Source organism: Pelobates fuscus, chromosome 7 (assembly GCF_036172605.1).
Source record: "Pelobates fuscus isolate aPelFus1 chromosome 7, aPelFus1.pri, whole genome shotgun sequence".
Taxonomy (NCBI): domain Eukaryota; kingdom Metazoa; phylum Chordata; class Amphibia; order Anura; family Pelobatidae; genus Pelobates; species Pelobates fuscus.
The window spans coordinates 129,219,848-129,244,311 of NC_086323.1; the positions used below are offsets into that span (position 1 = coordinate 129,219,848).

The following is a 24,464-nucleotide window of genomic DNA, read 5'->3' on the forward strand; positions in this document are numbered from 1 at the left end:
TAAGAACAAAATAGCTGAACTGAAAACGTAAATAAACGTATATGAGTGCAACTCTTATCAACGCTGATCCAGTCATTGTAGACTCCCTTCACCTTAACCTCACCACTCCTTCTCAACCTCTCTTCCTGTCTTTCTTGGTTACTAAATATTTTGTAATTATCATGGTTATTTCATTCTCTATTATTGAAAAATATGTCTGATTTTATGGTACGTTCCTTTGATATTTATATTTTATTGAGCAATATTGGAATTGGAAGAATTGTACATCAATATAAATAAGCAGCAACTGTTCAATAATTTTATAATTGTAATTACAAAACAAAATGTGAACAAAGACAAATAAAACAACGTATTCAATAAAAAAATTAAAATAATTAGTACTGATTAAAACACTTCCAGTGAAACAAATGAGATGAGGGGTGCATTTATAATGACACTGAAAGGGGGGATATGTGTTGGGCATGAAAGAAGTTAACCAAGGCTATGGACAGTTATCTAATGAGTGCTTCCGGAAAGGGTTTAATTTAATATAATCAAGTAGTAGGATATTGGTTTTCCAATATTGATGATTTTTTTAGGTAGAGGAATTATTTATTTTGCAATGCCTTTAAACAATTCATGTTAAGTGTAAAAGCAAGTTTATCCTAAAACAGGGACATTGACGATATAGTTGGCCAGAGATGTAGGATTATTTTACTATCAGCAGTTTGTTTATTACATTTGGCGTAGGACAGGAATATGCCAAAAAGTACAAATCCAGGTGGAGAAGGCATTTAAAACTTGAATTTGGGAAAATTAACCCATTAAAATAGATAATAAATTATACAATAAGCTTAATGTTGAACCTTTGAAGACATCTCCTGATTGATGCTGGTATGAATGCTTTATTATCCTACCTATACATTTTAAAAAAATATCTTGGAAAAAAAGCTTTTCATGAATAAGGTTTATATTGGTTTACTTTTCCCACATCCTCCTTTATTGACCCCTTAAGGACACATGACATGTCTGACATGTCATGATTCCCTTTTATTCCAGAAGTTTGGTCCTTAAGGGGTTAATTATTTCTGCACTGGTTTATAAACTTCTCAATTAAAACTAAACCATATTTTTTCAGCACCCAATATAGCTATTGGTGGAACATCTACGCAGTCCAGTACCTATGCGTATTATGGGAATGCTCGTAATGCCAATGATGGATCATTAGAAAATAATTACCTAAGATCACAGTGCTCATACACAGAGAAGGAATTGAACCCTTGGTGGATGGTGGATCTGAAAAACAGGTACCAGATCTTCTCAGTGGCTGTTACCAATCGAGTACTAGAATGTTGCAAAGAAAGACTGTACGGAGCAGAAATTCGAATTGGGAATGACCCGAAGAATGGAGGCACATCAAACCCCAGGTACTTTTTTTCCCAAGCATACATGTTCTATCAACCGCTTCATGAATGTGCTATTTCCATTAAAACAAAAAAAACTAATAAGCAGAACATCTATTTGAAATCAAGGCTGCATAGCTAGTTTTTGTTATAATACAGATCTGTTATCATAAGCTGGATGACATCTTAATATTTAAAATCACTAAAAAAAAAGAGAGCACAATAATTGGAGAAGAAAATAGTTTAATATGGAAGGATGTTGCCATTAGCATGATATTGTTATTTATTATTATGACTTTATTTTGTTGTCAGTCTTTATCATTCTGAATACAACCATGACTAATACAATCTAATATTTTTGTTATCAGTGTATCAATATTCAGTTGTGTATATGACAGGACAGTTGTGATCATTGTATAGATAATGAGCCTTAAACACTATTCCATTGTTACTACTGGACTAGCGCAAAAAAAAGGATGGTTATGGATGGTTAAGAGACAGGCACTAAATGTTCATTTTGTTCACAAATCAAGTGATGAGTAACCAATAGATGGGAGGTTCAGTAAACAAAATCTATATTTGGAAGCAGGATTCTTCTGGAAGACACTTTACCATCAACTATTGATAGAGATTGGTCAGTAGACAGGAATTGACTGCTTTTACCCTTACTAGGCCTGTGTGGGAGTGGGAGTTAGGATGTGTCAGTGATTCTAGTGTAAGACTGGTTACAACAACGTTCAGTGGGAGATAGCCTGGGTCATTGATCCTAGTGTGAGACTTATTGCTGTGCCTAACCATTGCCACTGGCACAGTGCCACTTGCACTATCTTGATTTGGAAATATATATCCTCCTTAATAATAGTTTAATTGATCCTAGTGTAAGACTGGCGATTAGGTTACTGCTGTGTTTAGCCTCTGACAGTGCCACTTTCACCAAGTTTGAGTCATTGATGTCGAGTTTGACAGGATGTTTTTGTTATCTGTTTGTAGAAAGGAAATCCTTTTTTGGGGTGTGTACACTTGTTCTATGCGTGTACAGCACTGTGTGCTGCGTGCAGTGTAGTGTTTCTTAAATTGAAAGACAGTAATGTTACAGTTGTATATTCAACAAGCAGGAATCCATTTTCAACATCTATTTTTCCTGAATAAAGTTGTATTGTTATAATAAAGGCAAATCCACTATCACCAATCATCCTAATCCCAAGAATAAATTGAGGGAGGGTGGGAGTTTTGTTCCCCAGTCCACCATCAGCAATAGTGCCATGGCATCTCAGAGTTTTAACACCTCAACAAAGTCTTGCTTATCGGTGCCATCAGATACTACCTGTACTGAAGAGGTATAGCAGAGTATCACCCGTAGTGTCCCCAAAGTCTGGTCTTTGTGGTGGTGATGAATCTGGTAATGATGATGTCACTCTTTCCACCACCACTGCAGGCATATACTTTTTTTTTTTATCTCTGGCACAGGCGGTACTTGATGAGCCAGAGGAATTACAAGAGGTGAGCACAGGCAGCATTGCACGATTTTCTCCTAATGCTGCTTCTTCTCCACCTGGGCTAAGCCATCTTTATCTACTTTTGAGTCACCTCATCCAATGGACACAGTTCTAACATTCAGATCAAACTGCAGAAACAGATGTGAGAGAGGTTAAACTTGATGAACGCAAGTCTTTTTTCAGCCTATGTAACTATGTATGTCTGCTACCAGGGCCACACATAGCTCACCCTCTGTCATTATTCTCACTACTATTCACCACCACCACCAGTAACACTACAAGCACAACAGCCACCACCACGAGAACCATCAGCTTTTCCATTAGCAATACATTACTCAACCACATGGTAGTGTAAAGGCTTATCTGATGAAGCCGAGCACGTCGGCGAAACGCGTCATCACGCTCTGACGTCATTACGCTCTTACGTCCAACGGCCGTAAGCCCCGCCTCCCGGAACAAGTGTGAGAGATAGCAGCCCTGAGAGCCTGAAAAGGACCGACGGAATTGTTTGGGAATATACCACATCGGTGAGGAGAAGGACATACAGCCAGACAACTACTTTTAATGATTGGAGTGTCTAATAAAGGATTTTAACTACCATCACAGCCTCAAGCCTCTATATATCGAGATGCCAACACAGTTTAGAGCAGACTAAATTGCTCTACTCTTGTGAGTGTTTTGATTTATAATTTCAGTATTTTAACTTTATGCATATTGCCCTATGAGTTTTTTTCTGTTTTCTTTGAGTATATCACTGAAGTGCTAACAGAAGCAACCACAAAACTTTTAAAATTGAGTTTATTTTTTCATTTAGCACTTATGTGTTTTGACACTAATGCACTTTTATGATATCACATATGTATGTGGTATTCATATCACTCAATTTGATTTGTATTGTTTAAGCACAGTGCACTTTATATAACCTTTTGAAAATTTATTATTATTTAATATTTGTGTGAAAATTATTCACTTACATTGTTGATGGTCTTAAAGGCACAGCGCACTTTATTTTTTGTTTTTTGCAATTTATGTGAGAGGAGCTTTTTCACGATATATAGTGCTGCTTTATATTTATATTGTACTGTACACATTAGTTTTAGAGCCATTTTTACTTGTCTTTTGGTACCAGTGTAAAGGCTCAGGCTATTGAAAAATAAATATAATTTTTTTTTTTTTAAAGTTTTTGTTGCCTAGCTACTGCCAGTGTGACTTACGCCAACTATGATACATAGTTACATAGCTGAAAAGAGACTTGCGTCCATCAAGTTCAGCCTTTCTCATATATGTTTTTGCTGTTGATCCAAAAGAAGGCAAAAAACCTAGTCTGAAGCACTTCCAATTTTGCAACAAACTAGGAAAAATTCCTTCTTCCCCCCAAAATAGCTGCCAGATGTCTCCTTGGATCAAGCAGCTAGTATCCCACTAATTAGAAATTAATTTTCTTCATTTCTAGTGAGATACAGATTGTTTGTTTGCAGTATGCTTCAGTCCCAATGTTTCTGCTATTCAGATTTTCAAATGATATTGTAAATTTGCAAAGCACAAAAATTGGCAAACATTTGCACAGTCAGGGTACACGTGTGCACAAGTGAACCCTGTCTGCACTGATTGTGTCAGGTTTTTTTTTTTGTGTGTACTCATTGTTGCAAAATAGTATTCTAAGATATGGCAAGGGTGGATGTCGTAATGTTTTCAAATTAATTGTAGTGGTTTTGCCCTGTCCTGGCAAAACACCTGCTACCTCCCCAGACGCAGTTGTGAGAATCTGTTTTTTTCCACACTGAAGTCTGGTCACTTATTTTTCTCAGAAAAAATTGAGTGGACATGGGTGATTGATGTCCCACTCACCCCTTCTACCCTTAGAACTAAAATTTCCCACACATCCACACTGTAGCATCAGTGACCACCATCCTTCAGTGTGTAAAAACAGTGCCCTCCCATCAACTTCTCTGCGGAGGTAGCAGACACCACAAGTTACAGGCAGGCAGGGCATAACCACTGCAATGAAAGGCATTTTAAAAAATTATTTACTGTTAAACTGGGGATTTTTCAATCAAACTAAAGGAATAATAAAATGGGCAGTTGATGGCCCACTCAGTTCCACTATGTAATTTTTTGAAAAATTCCCTTCATTTAACTTACAAAGGGAAAAACAGTCAATCATCTTTCACTTATGTGATAAACTCCCCTCTCCAAGTGAGTTTGCCATGAGCTCCTGGAGGAGCCTGCTTGCCAGCCTCCTGCCCACAGACTATGGGCCCTGCAGGGAAACCTGTAAAATACTACCAAACTTACCCGACTGTTAGCACTGATTCCCTGGAACTGTTTTGGGCATAGGATCATGTGCACGGTCGGTCAAAACTATGACTTACAGGAAATTCCTGAACCCCTGAACTGATCTGGGTGATTGTTGGATATGTTGGTCACCCAGATCAGGTCTATCAGGGGATCATTTGTGGGGATATTATGTGTTTTGGGGTACTTTTGGGACTTTTTAGAAATGTATATTATTTTCTATGCTTGGAGATAATCGGATTGGAATTAGTACAGTTACTGATCCAATTATCTCCCAAGCAGAGGGGAGGGATTGTGTGTCATGTGTGGGAGTGCCTTTAATTGTAAATGTGTTATTATTGGTTTGTAAGTTTGTGCCCCTGTCCCCAACAAGGTCCATTCTTGGGGACTTGAATAAAAGGCCAAGTGTGGCACCATTAAAATCTATTCCAGGGGCGGAGCTTGACCGCCATGCGGAGAAGTCGCATGAAACCGGTGCTCCTGCAAAGAGGCAAACTCTAAGCCATCCGGACAGCAATTAAAACAAGCCACACGGGCAACACACTTGCCCACTCCACCGAAACCACGGCTGGACCAGTTTGGGAAAGCATGGAGCCTCCGGACGCACTACCTGAGGCAGGTCCGACTTGCGGCCTAGCAGTTGATGCGGGGCGGAGGACGCGGCCGGTCATCCAGCCCCGAAGTCCTGCAGACCTCTCTCTCCCCCCCCCCCCTTTGGACCGATGGGGGTTACCACGGTCCACCATGGCACCCACACCAGCCTGTTACCACACAAGCGGGCCCGTGAGGAGACGGGAGTGGGAGAATATCACAACGCTCCACACACCCAAGATGGCGGCAACCCACAAGCTGTCCCACACACCAGAGCAACGGGCGGCTCTACACAGCGGCGGAGCAGTGGATGCAGAAGAGGTCAGTGGCAATCCACAAACGGCAACAAGCAGTAAAGGGGGCCCCGCGACGAGCGACAGAGAGAAGCTTTACCAACCCCCTCCAGCACTAAGCGCCTGCACACAGACAGCAGCGACAGCTAAAAGACGGAGAAGCAATGACCTCGACTCAGGACCGCAAGTCTCCACCACAAGAGAGGGAGGATGAGTGGCATGGACTGATCCAGGGACTAAGGGCACTATAAGAATGCTTAAAGCCCCTTACCCATTCTACCACATTTCACTCCCAGCTCTACCCCTCCATGTGGCCTCCTGGGACGTACCAAACCATAAGCCCTAGTCTAAACAAACCCAAGGCAAAACATCCTGGTTTAAATTGTATGACCAGATAGATTATTGTGATGTATCCAGGTTAGCCAGTCATATCGTTTAATTTTGAATGCTAAGCTGTTCGTTCTTTGTTAATCTTGTTGAAAGCGATTGAACACACAAACAAATGGAAATTGGAGTAAGATAACCTAAATAACGAAATATTCATATATTGTACCCAGTGCAGCTATGCTTCTTAATGGCGACCACTGTTGTGTCTTGACAAATTCCCTCTCGCCATGCTCAGCTAACACATTTGGATATGGGGGTTACCAGTTACCAAGGTGCTTACTTTATTATAATTTAAAATGTGCAGTTGTACCAAATGCCATACAGTTGCCTGTTTTGAAATGCTTGCAATAGCTATTGTGGCATTGTGAGTTTGATGTCATCTTTTGCACTACAAAAATAAAGAATAAAAAAAAAAAAGAGAAAATCTATTCCAGCTTACACTCCAAAACTGTGTGTCGTCCTCTAATTGGAGGGAAAGAACATTTACTCCTGTGTCTGCTGTTCCAGCTTGCAGGGGATTCAACGGGGAAAGTCCTTGTAAGGACTAGAGCTCCAGGACTGAGTGTCGTCCAGTGCCTGGGGGTGTCTAGAGCGAATTCCCCATTCAGCTCCAGGAAGGAGCGGCTCCAGGGCCCCAGTCAAGCCACGGCGACTGTGGGCAGAAGTGCTGCGGTTGGTCCTCTGTTCCAGCTAGGAAGCGGTCCTGGTCTGAGGTACCCAGCCGGGGTACAGGGAGCTCCAGTAAGGCTTACTTTTTTATAGAGACATAATAAAGTAACTATGACAAGTTGACAACTCATATTTGTCATATCACAATGGCTCATATTGTATATGCCATTTTTGCAGCACACTAATAGGCACATTTTTCCCCACTTTTTTGGCTTGTTTGAATGATTCCCAAAATATTTTTCCATGAACTGAGTTTGGAGAAGCTAAAATGGCAAATGGACAAGCATCGTACATTTCGAAAAAAGTAGCATTTTCAGGAAATGATTTGGCCTCCCCAAATAATCCCATTGTTCACAAGTCCAGTTTCCATAAATAAACTATATTTCATATATTCAAATGTTGTCTCCAATCTGTCTGCTTTCTACTCTATTATTCTACCTTTAATTGTCATTGTTATGCCTCCCTTATCCTAATTAGGCATTTCCCAACTTCCATCCATTCCATTGTCATTCTATTCATCCAACCTTCTATTTTCACTGTATGGTGACTTCTTTTAATCTTTTTGAAATATGTTTTAGATGTGGTACAATCCCCAAAATTGAATCTGGACAAACAATTTCCTTTTCATGTGAAGGAATGATTGGAAAATATGTTACTGTTACAATACCTGGACGGGAAGAGCATCTTATCCTCTGCGAAGTGCAAGTATATGGTTTACCTGCCAGTAATACAGGTAGGAGATAGAATGGGATAAAGAAATGATAAGACCAAAATTAATTAACGTATCTCAAAGGTTAAACTGCTGCATTCTTTGTGTATTTATAGATATTGAACAGGAAGAAGGTGAACCATTCAAGACTCCAAACGGAGGTAGTAAAAGGAAGCCACAAGTTATATTGAATAATTAACTCATTAATTAATATTGCCTCGATTTGATAAATACATTTTACTATGATTTAATATAAAAAAATATATATTTTATTTTTGTAATATTTTCAAATGTTTTTGTATATAGTAATACTCTGTTATATGATATATTTTTTCATATTTTAATGTTTTGATAAATGTAAACGTTTATCCAAAAATATAAGATCATTTGAAAAAAGCGTATCCAACAATATTAAAGCAGGCCAATATTGGATAAGAATAATTGTTAACGATGACTTGTTTTGCCATGACCTCAATCTTTCTCTCCATTTTCTTTACTTCTTTATAATTTTAAATGTCAATCTTAACATAATCTCAAAAATAGGAATAGGCTAGAAAAAGCACACAAACAGCTTGTAAATGCTGTGGATGACCTCCCATACGAAAACTGGGAGCATGATCTCACGATAATAGCTAGATTACTTTGTCAAAATGCATCTAGCCAATTTTTAGTAGAGCATGCTGGGAGATGTAGTTCTCCAAGGAAAACTTCTGCCTTCCTATAAAGTAGTGATGCTCTATATAAACACGAATAAGATTACAGAGTATTATACACCTCGGCTGAAATGTGTCATAAAGTATATAAACCATATCTTTATTGATCTATCTATAGCTCCAAATGTGGCAGTGAACGGTGTTTCCACGCAGTCCAGTATTTATAACATGTATGGAGAGTCGAAGAATGCCATTGATGGGTCTCTATCCAGTAATTACCTCTTTATCCAATGCGCCGGTACTTCCGAGCAAGATAATCCTTGGTGGATGGTCGATCTTAAGGCAACACACAAAGTTTTTACTGTAACTGTTACCAACAGAGGTGACTGCTGTGCAGAAAGGATCAATGGAGCCCAAATAAGAATTGGAAACTCAACAGAAAATGGAGGCACTAATAACCCCATGTAAATACTTTGTTACAAGCCAAAATCTTTCCTTTATAACAGGAAGTGGTGAGTGTATGCGGGCGTGTGACTGGGAACAATTGTCTGAGAGAATTAACATGTGTATGCAAGAATTCTTGGGCAATTTCATGAGTCAATTGGAGACAATATAAAAACTAACTGACCTTCTGATAAAAGGTGTGCCTTTTAAAATCAGTATATGTTTTTCTTAGATGTGGAATTATCCCGAAGATGAATAATGGGGAGACCCTTGCATTTGAATGTGATGGCATGTTAGGACAATATGTGACTGTCAATATCCCAGGAAGGAACAAGTCTGTGACCATCTGCGAAGTTCAAGTGTTTGGTCTTCTAAATGAGGATGTTGGTAAGGGAAAAGATGAAGGGATTTTGACATCTATTTGTTCACTTTTAAATAAAATTGGCTTATTATATAAAATTGAAACATGTATTTTTTTTATTCTACACTCTATTTCTGAATGTGTATGGCCATGTACTAAACTTTCTTAACTGAAGTAGAATATTTTTCATAGTGGTATAAACATAAGCATTGCCCGTTTTTCATGTCCTTATTTTTTATGGCACTGAGAAAGTCCATTGTATATGGATACTGGAAACCACAAGCAAAAATGATGCTGTACCAGAAGATGTCAATAGATCAAAGCATTCCACTGCAATCAAAATCTCTTCTTAAAGGGTTACTATAAGCCTTTTGGTGTAAGATGCCCTATTGGAAATTGTTGGATGGAGGCGAAAGGGAGCATGGAGGGAACTTACAGAGGAAGTCAGGGTGGGAGCAAACCTTGCAGGCGTGCAGTCCGTGCTGACATCAGACATAATTTAGGCACAAAAAGAAGCTCCCGAGGAAGTCTGACGACGAAATATTGATGTCACGTCTAAACATTTGTTATGAAGGAACACAACTGCAGATTTCGTATAGTTTGAATATTTATTATAAAAAGTAAAAGGTAAAGACTTTAATTCCAATTTACAGGTACTGTAGTTTTAAGTAATAAACGATAACTGAAGTTCACAATTATAAGCACTGTAGCTTTAAGTAGTAAATGATAACTGAAGTCCACAATTACAGGCACTGTAGCTTTAAGTAGTAAATGATAGTAAATTGCAGACACTGAATCAATAAAGAGTCTCTTAGTAGAATCAACGGTTTAGGTGATAAGCAGTCACAATAGCTGTTCCATAGACTTTAACCGAAGCAAGACAGATGCAGCTAACTGAGATAAAGTATGAGTTGAAGTTAGCTGTAACGGTTTTGTATTATCGAAGGATTTTGGAGACAGGAAATAACAGTTTGAGATGCAATGCTTATCACAGAGGTTTTACTTAGCTTCCGGCACATAGAACACTGGTTCCCGAGATCTCCTCAGAGGCGTTTATCCTGGATGGAGAGTGTTAAGCTTTTAGTTATGGATTAGGAGAGGTGAAGGGAACTTGCAGAGTCTTTCAGTCCGGTCTGGTAATAGAGGTTGTCACAACGAAGTTGTAGCCGGGTTGTGAGTAAGGAACGTAGTTCAATAATCCAGCCCTGATCAGCTGGTGCAGTCAGATTAAATAGGCAGACCGTGTCATAAAGGGGTGTGGCTAGGCTCCGTGGAACCAGGAAGTAAGAGGATACCATAGTTAAGGCATGACAGTACCCCCTCTTTAATGAGCAACCTCTGGGTGCTATTGACTTGGTTTAGAAGGGTAACGCTTGTGAAATTTGGAAACCAATTTGTCAGCATGAACGACAGAGGAGTTTTCCCATGTATCTTCATCAATTCCATATCCTTTCCATCTGATGAGGTATTGTAAGGAGCCACGATGGATCCTTGAATCCAGTATACTTTGAATTTCGTATTCTTCTTCACCCTGGACCAATATGGGATCAGGAGAAGTAGTGACATTTCTTTGGAAAGGGTCAGGATGATAAGGCTTTAGCAAGGACACATGTTTGGATCTTTGGCATACAGAACAGGAATTGACATAAGATTCAATAGTTTGGTCTTGACGAGGCCACCAATAGTATCTTTTAGACAATTCAAGGGTCCTTTTCATACCTGGATGACCTGCCAGAGGAGAATCATGAATAAATTCAAGTACTTTAATTCTGAAAGAGGGAGGTACATAAATCCGGTCTTTAAAATAGTAGAGACCGTTTTTCTTGGATAATTTCATTGATTTAGGAAGTTCAAGAGCATCTTCACTGAGACCTTTAATGTCGTCAATAAGAGAAGATAAGATTCCAATGACTTTAGGCAAAGGAGGTTCTTGAGGAGTTTTGTGTTGAGAAAGGACAGCTCCAATTGCAAATTCCGAAGCATCCGTTTCAAGGACATAAGGATATGAAGGATTTGGAAGTTGAAGGATAGGAGCTGTTGTAAACTTTCTCTTTAATTCACCAATGACTGTAGGAGGAGGAGACTCCAGCTCGGTGTCAGAACAACATGAGGTTTTAGCTGGTTCTTTCGTAGACTGAAGAATTGGAATTTGCTGTAAACATGTTTCTTTACAATAATGTGAGTTAAAGGTGAGAGAGAAAGGAAACCATGAGATTTGAGGGTTGTGGTTCCTTAACCAGTTGATCCCTAATATAATAGGAAAAAATGGTGATGAGATAACATCAAATATAAGACTTTCCGTATGAGTATGATTGATGGTTACTTTTAGAGGGACGGATTCATGAAGTATTGGTCCCGATGAGATGAGGGACCCGTCAATCACTTTAACAGGTACAGAAGTTCTTTTACGAACACAAGGAATTTTATTCTTTGTTACAAAGGCTGAGTCGATGAATACTCCATTTGCACCGGAATCGATAACAGCCTTGGTTATAATTCTTTTATTGTCCCACTGTAATACAAGAACGATAGGGGACATTTGAGTATTTGCTGTAGAGGGAAGTACACTTAGGATGGAAGAGGCATGAGACTGCCTTCTGCCTTTTAACCGTTTCAATGAAGGACAATCAGAGACTAAATGAACTTGAGAGGCACAATACATGCATAGGTTTAATTGACGTCTTCGATTTTTCTCTTCAGGAGTGAGGGGACTTCTTATTATCCCTATTTCCATAGGTTCACTTGGTATGGAAGTCTTATCTGGAGCTTTTGAGGGAGTGAAAGGTTTGCGGTCTTTTGAATGTGAAAGGGCTTTTTCGGCCTTTCTTTCTCTTAATCTTCTGTCAATGCTGATTGATAGGCGAATTAGAGCGTTCAAATTAGTAGGGAGTTCTGTTCTAGATAATTCATCTTTTACAGCTTCCGATAAACCAATTCGAAACTGGTTGCGCAATGTGATGTCATTCCATTGCGTTTCTATAGCCCATCTTTTGAATTCAGCAATGTAATCTTCAACGGGTCTATTTCTTTGCTGTAGTGTTCTGATTGTTAAATCAGCTGTAGCTTGTTTGTTAGGATCTTCATAGAGAAGAGACATGGCTTCAAAAAATTCATCCAGTGAATCTAAAATGGGGTCATCGTTTTCCAGAAAGGAATGAGCCCATGACATAGGTTCACCTCTTAGAAAGGAAATAACCGAACAAACTTTAGTTCTTTCTGTAGGATAGGATCTAGGTTTCAAAGCAATTAAAAGTTTGCAAGAGTTGAGGAACTCCCTGTATCTGGAACGATCTCCATAGAACTTTTCAGGGTTACACACAGCAGGATCACTAGCCGAGTGCAGAGTAGTATGAGGAGTATGAGTTTGTAAATCTCTGATATAAGTGAGAAGTCTTTCATTAGTAACTTGCAGGTCTTGCACACTTTGGGCTAGTGCATTAACTCTTTGATTCAGCGTAGCTATAGTAGAATCGAAATCTGCTGGATCCATTACAATGGCTGGATTATTCTGTCACGTCTAAACATTTGTTATGAAGGAACACAACTGCAGATTTCGTATAGTTTGAATATTTATTATAAAAAGTAAAAGGTAAAGACTTTAATTCCAATTTACAGGTACTGTAGTTTTAAGTAATAAACGATAACTGAAGTTCACAATTATAAGCACTGTAGCTTTAAGTAGTAAATGATAACTGAAGTCCACAATTACAGGCACTGTAGCTTTAAGTAGTAAATGATAGTAAATTGCAGACACTGAATCAATAAAGAGTCTCTTAGTAGAATCAACGGTTTAGGTGATAAGCAGTCACAATAGCTGTTCCATAGACTTTAACCGAAGCAAGACAGATGCAGCTAACTGAGATAAAGTATGAGTTGAAGTTAGCTGTAACGGTTTTGTATTATCGAAGGATTTTGGAGACAGGAAATAACAGTTTGAGATGCAATGCTTATCACAGAGGTTTTACTTAGCTTCCGGCACATAGAACACTGGTTCCCGAGATCTCCTCAGAGGCGTTTATCCTGGATGGAGAGTGTTAAGCTTTTAGTTATGGATTAGGAGAGGTGAAGGGAACTTGCAGAGTCTTTCAGTCCGGTCTGGTAATAGAGGTTGTCACAACGAAGTTGTAGCCGGGTTGTGAGTAAGGAACGTAGTTCAATAATCCAGCCCTGATCAGCTGGTGCAGTCAGATTAAATAGGCAGACCGTGTCATAAAGGGGTGTGGCTAGGCTCCGTGGAACCAGGAAGTAAGAGGATACCATAGTTAAGGCATGACAATTGAGCATTGAAATATTGACGACCTTTTGGGACCTTGCATTGTGGTATCAGCGGTTTTATTGTCTATATATGCTGATTGTTTTCTTTTTTAATTTTTGGGCTATATGTCACGAACTTGGTGCACTTTTGGTACTAGTACCTTCCATTTGTATACTTGCACTTTAATATTTCACTTTGCACTTTAACATCTGCACCTTATTGCCCAGTTCAGCATTATGTATTAGTGAGCTGCTATACCTATGGGTTCCTGTCTATTATATACTTGAGCACTTGTTATTGTGATATTATTTTATTCATTTACTTCTGTATTAATAAATTACTATTTTTATCTGGATACCAGTTATATTCATTATATGGTTCTTACCCTCATACATACCTATTCAGTGATTGTGGCGCCCTGTTAGTCTATATATATAATTTAGGCACAGAATTGACACACAATTACTAATATCTCTGAATGTGTAGTGTTTCAAGTAGACCACTTCAAATCACTGAAGTGGTTATGGTAGTTGGAGTAATCCTCTAACACGAAAAGGCATGAATATGTGGCTACAACTTTAGTTAATAATATATGAATTCAGGGAGTTATTGGTATTTAATATCAGGTACTCAGATTTGTAGTTAATGACAATATCTTCTTCTTTTAGAAATAGAACAACAACAACAAGAAGATGAAACTATGATATTTGAAGGTAAGTAAACTATGATCAAATTGAGCTGATGGGCATTTTTATCTTTGAAGAGGGAGTTTGGTAATTGAAAGGTAAGATATGTGGATTTAACTACTAACTTGGCAATAAAACGATAAAAGAAGGGCTTGACATATTTATGCATTATCAGGGGAGGACTTGCAACATTTTGCCTGTGGTGCAAGTACAAACAGATGGCCTTTTCCTGTACTTAGAACTCACAAATCTTGAATAGCCCTACACACTCACCACATGCATACGGAACTCCTGAATTTCTCTCTTACTCATTAAACCATTGATTTCCGGGAGGGGATGAGCTAACTGCACCAGTGGATCTTCTTGAAAACAAAATATTCAAATTCGTAATAATAGAAAATTAAGTCAGTCGTCATCTAATTTACTTTACCTGCAATATAGAATTAGGTATACTGTTCCTTAAACAAAACACACATTGTATTCCGTATGCACTGTTGATTAATACGATATACATGATACTGGGCTGCACTGTTTGATGCTTAGATAAGACCTGTTTAGAGTAACATTCTTTTTCTTTTTAATCACATACAGATCATATCCCGGGTAAGTTATATATTTAATATTAATTTCCAATTATATTAATTTCAATGTTTAAAATGTTTAAAGGACAGACTAAATGCCCAAAACACTTAATCTTAATGAAGTGATTTTGGGGCATAGATACTACCCCTAAAACTTTTTTTTTTTTAAAAACCCTGCAATTTCTAATAGACAACACTGTGTACATCTAAAAATGCCATACCTCCAATAGCCGTAAGACAGACTGCCACTACCATTACTGGCTTCCCCTCGAAATATATTCAATCATTGAATATATTTGACATATGGAGTCAGCATGGTAACTTGGTAAGTATGCTGATGCTGAATGCTGTGCGCAGTCAATGCTTCTCTAAAAGAAGTTGTTTCTCTTTCTTCATGTGCAGAACTTGAATGGAAATATACCACGCAGAAGCCAATTATACCCATCTCCCATGCAATGCAGTGAAATGGGCACCTTAGGGGGTTTCCAAACCACATGGCCACATAAAATACTTCACGTTTTACTAGGGAAACAAATGGAGTTAATGCCATCTTATAGGATACTTTTTTGATACATGAACTTAACAAAGAAGCAGTCACAGCACAAAGACATTACAAAGAATCATCAAGACATAGATGAAAATAAAGTCAAATTTATAATAATAGAAGAAAAATGCACACAAAGGTCTTCACATATGAGAGGAAACCAGATCATCTAATTAGGAACAGTAAACAAGAACTATAGTCTCAGTTGCACTAGGGCAGGCTAAAATCTCCATGAACTCATAATATTATCCAAGAAAAGTGCTGTAAAAAATGTAATTATTCTTTATTGCTTGTTTGATAGACTACAAAACAATGAGTGGGTCACAGTGGGATGTTAAAAGAGAAAGTATTACATATTTAGGGCTACACATCTCTTATTCATAGACAAAGTACAATACTATTGTAAATATAAAAAACTGGGAGAAGTATAGAGCCTCCCATCTGCTGAGTTGCTTTAGGTTAATGAGGGAGAGCTATAATAAGGTAGAAACATCTATTTTATTTAAGAGCTGCATGTAAAGGTACATACTGAAAGAACATAGCCAACACAGTGCAATAATCTAGAATATACTTCAAAGCTGTGGCCATTCTGCCCATTTAACTAATTTCTTAAAGGTATCAGACAGAGGTGCAACTAGAAACCACTGGGCCCAGGTGCGAAATTTGCCCTGGGGCCCCAGCCCCATGTGTTCCCTCACCCCCGCTCCATGTGTTTCATTCCTTCCCTTCACCCTTATATGTATCTCATTCCCCCTCTCCCCCAGCTAGTGGCAGAACTACCGTGGTCGCAGGGGTCACAGCTGCGATTGGGCCCCGACCCTCTAGGGGTGTCCGCCGGCATTGTAGTGTGGCCCCAGCCATGTTCCTGGGGCCACTCGATGGCAATGAATTTCCTAGTGATGATATCAGAGCTTGGAGGAAGCCGTCACTTCCTCCCAGCTTACAGAGCCGCGGGGGAGAAGAGGAGGGAATCCAGACCCTACGTTTAGATGATTCCCTCTATGCCAGCCCCTCTGTTTGTCTCATTCCTCCCAGCCCCTCCATGTGTTTAATTCTTCTTCCCCCAACCCCTCCATTTTTCTAATTTCCTCTCCCTCCCCAGCCCTCCATTTGTCTCATTCCCTCCCCCTTCAGCCCTTCATTTGGATGATTCCTTCTCCCACCTAGCCCCTACATTTGTCTCATTCCCACTCTCTCCCCCCAGACCCTCTATTTGTCTCATTCCCTCTCCCTTCCAGCCCCTCCATTTGCCTCATTCCCTCTCTCACCCCCTCACCTGTCCAGCCCTCATTCCCCCTCTCACCCCCATCCAGCCCTCATTCCTTCCTTAACCCACCCATCCAGCCCTCATTCCCTCTCTCCCCCCCCCCCACCCCCCCACCCCTCCTGTACCTCCTGACTGTGTAGCGTGGCTGAGCGGTACCTGATCTGACAGTAAATGCTCTCTCAGTGAGCTCTTCCTGTCAGGCCATGTTGCTCGGCCATGCTACTCACAGAGACGGGCAGGAGGAGGGCAGAACAGCACTCCCCCACGGGCCTTCTTCCAGTGCGGCCGTGCTCCGGTCCTGCATTAATGCTGGGGACTGGGTGCCATAGAGTAACGGCCCATTCACAGCTGCGACCCCTGTGGCCATGGTAGGTACGCCACTGGTATCAGAATAAAGATGTTGTCAAAACATAAAGATAATACCTGGATTGAACCATTGGACCACAATATAGTCATAGTCAAGACGCAGCGCATTTACATTCCATTTAGAGTAACTGCCCTTACACTATTGAAACAAAAGAGAAAGGAACTTATTATTGTATCTCTACTCACTTCTACCATAATTAACATGTGGGCATCCACAGTCACATAAAAATCTAAGTAATCTGATCTGTAAAGTATGTTATTGGAGAATGGTTCTGAGAGATCTCTGAATAGGAGTAGAAATATCTAGCCAAGCTTTGCAAATGTATCCAAGATTGCAGGATGAGGTCTTCAAGCATAAAGGGACACTGAGCATTAATACAAAAAATAGGCTGCATTGTTCACATTATTACTATGATTTATATTTTGTATTTCATCATGTCCTCTTAACTATTCTAATTTGTTTTTCATTTGTCTATTATCTGCAGGTCCATTTAGCCTATATGATGACTTAGTTGATTACTGTAAGTTTTTTACAATGGATAGTGTAAACATGTAATTCAATTTTTCACTTGGCAATGTGCATAACAACCAGAATCAACTAATGATGTTGTAATTGTATACATTTTCGTAACGTGTGGATGCACATATTATTTTATATAATTTATTTATAATGTGTTCTATAAGTAAGAGTATATAACAGTTCCTTCATTATAAAGAATGGTTTGTACTAGAAGGCTGTATATTTAAAATAGGACTTGACATGGGGCAGTAAAAAGGAGAAAAAAGCTGTTTGTGGCAAAATATAGTGAACAATTACAGCTGCTCCCTTGATATCAATTATCCAAAATAAAAGTATATAATCAGGGAACATAATTTGTGGAGAGTGAACAGAGTTTGGAAAACAATAAGTGGAATGGTAAGACATAGAACCCCTTTCTTTACTGTGTTCCCCAGAAAGCTACACTATAAAATGTTTAAATGCCAAGGGCACAAATGTTTTAAAGGGAAACTCCAGTGCCAGAAAAACGATCCGTTTTTCTGGCACTGGAGGGTCCCTCTCCCTCCCACCCCCCAATCCCCGGTTACTGAAGGGGTGAAAACCCCTTCAGTGACTTACCTGGGACAGCGGCGATGTCCCTCGCCGCTGTCTCTGCCTCCGCGACGCTCCTCCTTGTGATTACGTCGCCCGGTGGGCGAGACTAATCTCGCCCACCGGCCGAGGAGACCTAATGCGCATGCGCGGAAATGCCACGCATGCGCATTACGTCTCCCCATAGGAAAGCATTGAAAAATCATTTCAATGCTTTCCTACGGGGTTTTGAGCGACGCTGGAGGTCCTCACACAGCGTGAGGACGTCCAGCGACGCTCTAGCACAGTAAACCTGTGCTAGAAACTAGGAAGTGACCTCTAGTGGCTGTCTAGTAGACATCCACTAGAGGTGGAGTTAACCCTGCAATGTAATTATTGCAGTTTATGAAAAACTGCAATAATTACACTTGCAGGGTTAAGGGTAGTGGGAGTTGGCACCCAGACCACTCCAATGGGCAGAAGTTGTCTGGGTGCCTGGAGTGTCCCTTTAACCAAGCTACCCTTCATTCTGTTCTCCAAATAATGCATTTTATGGGATGTAAAAGGTTAATAAAACATGCAATTTACCCTACATTTAATAAGAATGACATTAGTTTATTGATGATTTTGTTTAATATTGTACCTGTTTTTTTGCTTTTAGATGATGAAGTTACAGAAATTTTAGAAATTAAAGAAGATGAAGGTACATTTGAGCTAAAAATAAAATCTAATATTTATGGCAAAGATGAGTCAGGGGGACATACTGAATTCTAACTCTCTAAATCTAATTTTGTGTTGCCAATACCTTAGTACTAACTTGGATTATAGATTTGCAAGTGGAAGCTTTTTTTTTTTTTATAATGCCATGGTATGGCAAAGCCTTTTCCAAAAACTAAAGCTAACTAAGCCTTGCATTAATCATTGACCCTAATCCTAAACACTGACACTGACATTAGCTCAACCTAAACACTGACACTAACTTAACTGTAATATTAATTTACTCTAATCATCAACTGTTACACTAACTAACCCTAATCACTAACACTAAACACGCTAAGTATATTCATAAACATTAACTCTAAATCATTCTAACCTTAAACACTGACACTTCCTAATCCTAAACAGAGCAATAACTAACTCTAACCCTATCTCTTAACACTTCACTTGGAGATTCATTTCATTCCAAGTTGCACACCCGTAGGTATGTATCTTTTTCACTGCACCCGGGATATCCTTGCACCATAACAACTTGATGATGACATTGTTATGGTGCCCACAGTGTATGAAGGGTTGTTGGGGCCCTTTATTCTTCTTATACCTCTGCCAAGTCCTCTTTTCCTGTCCTTATTTTGCCAAGTCCTTCTTTTGAATTTAAAAGTTACTTTTCAGAACACTTTAATAAATAATCCCTAGAGTTTCTATCTTCCACTTTGATCTTCGAGATTTAGTAAAACTGCACTGGGTGATGGATGATCATATTTTTATACTCTTGCAGCATTCCTACATGCAGTAGTTTATCACATTACATTAACAATTAATAAACTGTATTGTACTCGTTTCTTTTCCACTTATTTTCATTGTGATATTAACAATTGTCATTGTGATATTTTCTTAAATACCTTTTTTTATTAAAAGGATATGTTTGTGACTTAGTGTTTATGGCTTTTGGCTAATTAGAAAACTCTCTTTATTTCAGAAATCAATCTTGCTTTTCGGGGTATTAGTTCACAATCCAGCACATATGATTTGTTTGGGGCAGCCGAAAATGCTATAGATGGCTCCCGAAGCACTAGATACATGTCAAGTCACTGTTCGCACACAGATCTGGATATAGAACCCTGGTGGAGACTGGACCTCACAAAGATCTACAATGTGAATCGATTGAAGATAACAAACAGAGGTGACTGTTGCAATGAAAGGATTAATGGGGCAGAAATAAGAATTGGGACATCCCCAGAACGAGGAGGAATGAAAAACCCAAAGTAAGAATTCACAATTTAAAATAATCTTCAGGGCTGTGGTGACAGCATTTATAGCATTTGCAGTCACACAGCACAATGCTAAACATGTGTGGTTAGTTGCCATATGTATATCAGATGACTATTGTTATTATCATCATTAAAGTGTCACTACAAGACTGATAACAGCCTACGTTCCTTGCATAGATTACGGAGCAATGAGTTCCCATGTCACTGTGTATCTGCATATATCCACCCCCCTACTCAGATATTAAAATGTTATGCTTCCTCCTGCCTATCTAATCTCTTTTGCAATGTGTTCCTGGCTGGCAGGCATCTGCTATTCAAGACTACACCTCCTCTAATAGGCAAGAAACAGGTACCATTACATCTGAAAAAAAAGATCAAGCAACAACACAGTTTTTTTTTGTGCAGACCTTATGCATATCTAACTTTAAAGGGAACTTGTAGCCACTTACCTTGGCCTCCGTTTTTTTGCCACAATCTCATTAGAGAGGTAGATGTTACCAGTGGTGGATCCAGGGTGGGGAGGGGGGCAACAGGGAAATTGCCCCCCCCCCTGAGAAAACTGAGCAGCCCTGCCAGCACCGGCCCTGCAATGTGCCTTCACGGACCGGAGGGGAGATCCGAGATCTCCCTCACTGGTCCGCAGGCACTGTGCTGGCAGCCAGCAGGGGAGGGAGAGAGGACCCGGGAGCTCAGCCTGCAGCTCCTCCGGGTCCTTCTCTTGCGAGCACGGAGCGTTGCCGCGGTTACCACGGCAACACTCTGGATCTCGCGAGAGTGAACTCTAGCCCTGGAGCTACGTGCTAGGTTCACTCTCACCACTGGGACCACCAGGGATTCCTCACGGACCACCAGGGATCGAGACATAATGTATATTTGTTTTAATTAAATTTAGAAAACAACACATATTATTAAAAAAAAAAAAAACTACCCTTCTTATCACACACACACATATTGCCCCCTCACATGCAAATACACTACCCCCATACACACTGCACCCCATACACACACACTGCCCCATACACAAACACTGCCCCACATACACTGCCCCCATACACACATTGCCCCATTTGCACACTGCCCTCATACACACACTTCCCCCATAACACACTTCCACCCATACACACACTGCCCCCCATACACACACTGCCCCCCATACACACATTACCCCCATACACATTGCCCCCCACACACATACACTGTCCCCCATACACACATTGCCCCCCCACTCATATACACTGCACCACATACACACATTGCCCCATACACATACCTTGCTCCACATATACATACACTGCCCCACATACACATACACTGCCCCACATGCACAAACACTGCCCCATACACACACTACCCCATACACACACTGCCCCCATACACACACTGCCCCCACACACACACTGCCCCCACACACACACTGCTCCCATACACGCATTGCCCCCACACACACATTGCCCCCACACACACATTGCCCCCACACACACATTGCCCCCACACACATTGCCCCCACACACATTGCCCCCACACACATATACTGTCCCCATACACACATTGCCCCCCCATACATACTGCCCCATACACACTGCTCCATACACACATTGCCCCATACACACATTGCCCCATACACAGACACTGCCCCCATACACACACACTGCCCCCATACACAAACACTGCCCCCCTTGCACACATTGCCCCCCACACACATACACTGCCCCCATACACTAATTGCCCTACACATACACTGCCCCCTCATACACACACATTGCCCCACGCTCACACACACACACTGCAACTGTCACACACACTGCCCCCCCTAACACACACACTGCACCCCTGACATACACTGCCGCCCTCACTCACACACTGCAACCTTCACTCACACACACACACACTGCACCCCTTACACATTGCACCACACACACACACACACTGCACCCCTTACACATTGCACCACTCACACACACACACACTGCACCCCTTACACATTGCACCACTCACACACACCACTGCTCCTATGCCCTACTATAGCCCCATTTTCCAGCAGACCTCAGGTAAGTTGTCAAACTGTTCTTAAACGGTTTGACTTCTTACTCTGGGAGGGGGTTCCGGCACTATTGGCACCATAACAACTACACTGAGCTATAGTGGTTATTGTGTCTGGATTATTTTGTTAAATAATGTACAAGTGCCCCACCCGAGATCAGGTTCTGGATCCGCCACTGGATGTTACACATCTGTAACACCCACCTCAGGTACGTCTGCTCTCTTCCTCTGCTGTTCACTGATTTGCCCTGCTAAGGGGCACTTCCTCAAGCAGGACAAACCTCCTGTGTGATGGTGCAACACTGACTTCATTGTTAGCATGCCAGCATTTAATGCTATTTTTAAATAACTCAAATTGTTTTGGGCACTACAGGTGCCCTCTAAATAACACATTCAGTCCCATTCTTACACCTTCTTTTAACATTAACAGTGTTAACCTTCCTTGTTATGTATAATTCACTTCAAAATGAGAAAAAACAGACATTCCATGATGTATTACAACTGTATACTTGTGCATTTTATTTGAAATAAAGAATTAAAAACCAGAAAAATAACACATTTAGATTTTAAACCGAGAGCCTTGTGTATTTTAAATCAGTACAATCTGTCCACAGAATTGTTATATTATCTTACAAATATACATGCATTATATGGATATCTCCCATTATTGGGGGGAAAGGAAGGAGGCAGCGCCACCCCAAGGTAGGACAATTTAGTTGTTCATAATATGTTAGATGCTTGAAAGTGCTTAAAACAGAGAAGTTAGAGGGGGAACAGTATAGAGTGGGAATATAATAGAATATTATTTTGTTCCATATTAATTACTTTGAAAGGCAAACATATGTAACGATTGTATACAATAATTTTATACACTCATATATTTAACACTCATTATTGACTTAATAACTTAATATATATAAGATTTTTGCCAGTTGTATACAACAATCTAAAAATTTTCTAAAAACCATGACCTTGATTTAATTAAGATAAGCAACAGAAATGATCGCAATCTTTTATAAAAAAAAACTTTCAAATGATTTGTCTACGAAACATACTATACACTTTAATGGGTAACCGCTGTAGATAAATCATTTAAAAAAAAAAAATTCTAACAGATTGCAATCATTTCTGATGCTGATCCAAAGTAATCCAAAGTAAATCAAGGTCCATGTGCTAATGTGCTAGAGGTAAGTACATACTTATGCCTCTGTTTAATATTGCTGGATAAGCTTGTCAAATGATCTGATATTTTTGGATAAACTTCTGAAATTTAATATTATGAAAAACATTTTAATTTTGTACTTTTTGATATATTTTTTTGATACAAAATATTTTATAGTTAATATGTTGAAACAAAAAACATTTTAAAAGTTCATCCAAAAATATTAAATAATTTGGATAGCTTATCGAACAATATTAAATTGAGGCAAGAGTGTGACCATTTGAAAAGCTGATCCAAAAATGTAAAATTGCTAGACAGCCAGGTTATTTTGTATCCTGAGTTAGCTCGGTGCAGTGCGAGCATGTTTAATGACATAATTAAGTTGTGGGGCACAACAGTATCAATGTAGGATGGCGGGAAAGGATCCCATAATTAGGAGTGTCCCATTGAATTTCGGTCAGTGGACAGATATGCATACTAACAGAGAAATTTGCATTTCTTAGATGCGCTAAAATTGAGTCTATGAATCTTGGAGAGGAAAAAGAATTTATCTGTGACATGGTAGGGCGATTTGTGACCATCACCATTCCAGACAAAGCTGCATATTTGACTCTTTGTGAGGTGAAGGTTTATGGAAATGAGGTTTCAGGAAACTATACAGGTAAGTGGACATATAAAATACAAATGTTTCCATCCATGTCTTCAGTATGTTGGCGGTGTGGTCCAGAGAGGGAACCATGATACATGCTTGGTGGACTTTTTTCCCACATTCGATCCTTTAGGAAGGCCATTCATCAATCGGTTACCGATATTACATTACCCTTTACCCCTTTAACTTATCAACTACTGGGTTTTCCCACTGAGTATCCGAAAGTGTATCAAAAATTAATTCTACACCTCATATTACCGGTGCAACAACATATTGCATAAGCATGGAAATATCCAAATCCACCCATGATGTCCATGACATTTAAATCAGTTGATAGCCACAAGAGATATATGAGAGCAAGTTCCCCAAATCTTACAAAGCAACAAAAAACTATTTAAAAGGCATGGTGTTTGTGGAGCACAGGTAGATCAGATGCAAGTGTCAACTGTATCTGAAAAGGGATACCCAATGGGTGAGATGGAGTAATTGGATAAGTGGTTTGTATAGTTGCGGTGTTATGGTATACAGATGTCTGGCTGATATTAGTGATCTATCTATGCTGGGGACTATAATTAAT

General features: G+C 39.8%; 1 protein-coding gene across 1 annotated transcript in view; it reads left to right on the top strand.

Annotated features, from left to right (window-relative positions):
* Positions 1–24,464, top strand: part of LOC134568223 (uncharacterized) — a 130,872-nt gene that overhangs the window by 82,642 nt on the left and 23,766 nt on the right. Inside the window, exons 4-14 of the mRNA XM_063426641.1 lie at positions 1,118–1,406; positions 7,692–7,846; positions 7,939–7,983; positions 8,654–8,939; positions 9,152–9,306; positions 14,204–14,248; positions 14,813–14,824; positions 17,465–17,500; positions 18,710–18,751; positions 19,745–20,030; positions 23,742–23,899. Of these exons, the coding sequence (XP_063282711.1) occupies positions 1,118–1,406; positions 7,692–7,846; positions 7,939–7,983; positions 8,654–8,939; positions 9,152–9,306; positions 14,204–14,248; positions 14,813–14,824; positions 17,465–17,500; positions 18,710–18,751; positions 19,745–20,030; positions 23,742–23,899 (1,509 nt within the window). The remainder of the gene's footprint in view (positions 1–1,117; positions 1,407–7,691; positions 7,847–7,938; positions 7,984–8,653; positions 8,940–9,151; positions 9,307–14,203; positions 14,249–14,812; positions 14,825–17,464; positions 17,501–18,709; positions 18,752–19,744; positions 20,031–23,741; positions 23,900–24,464) is intronic.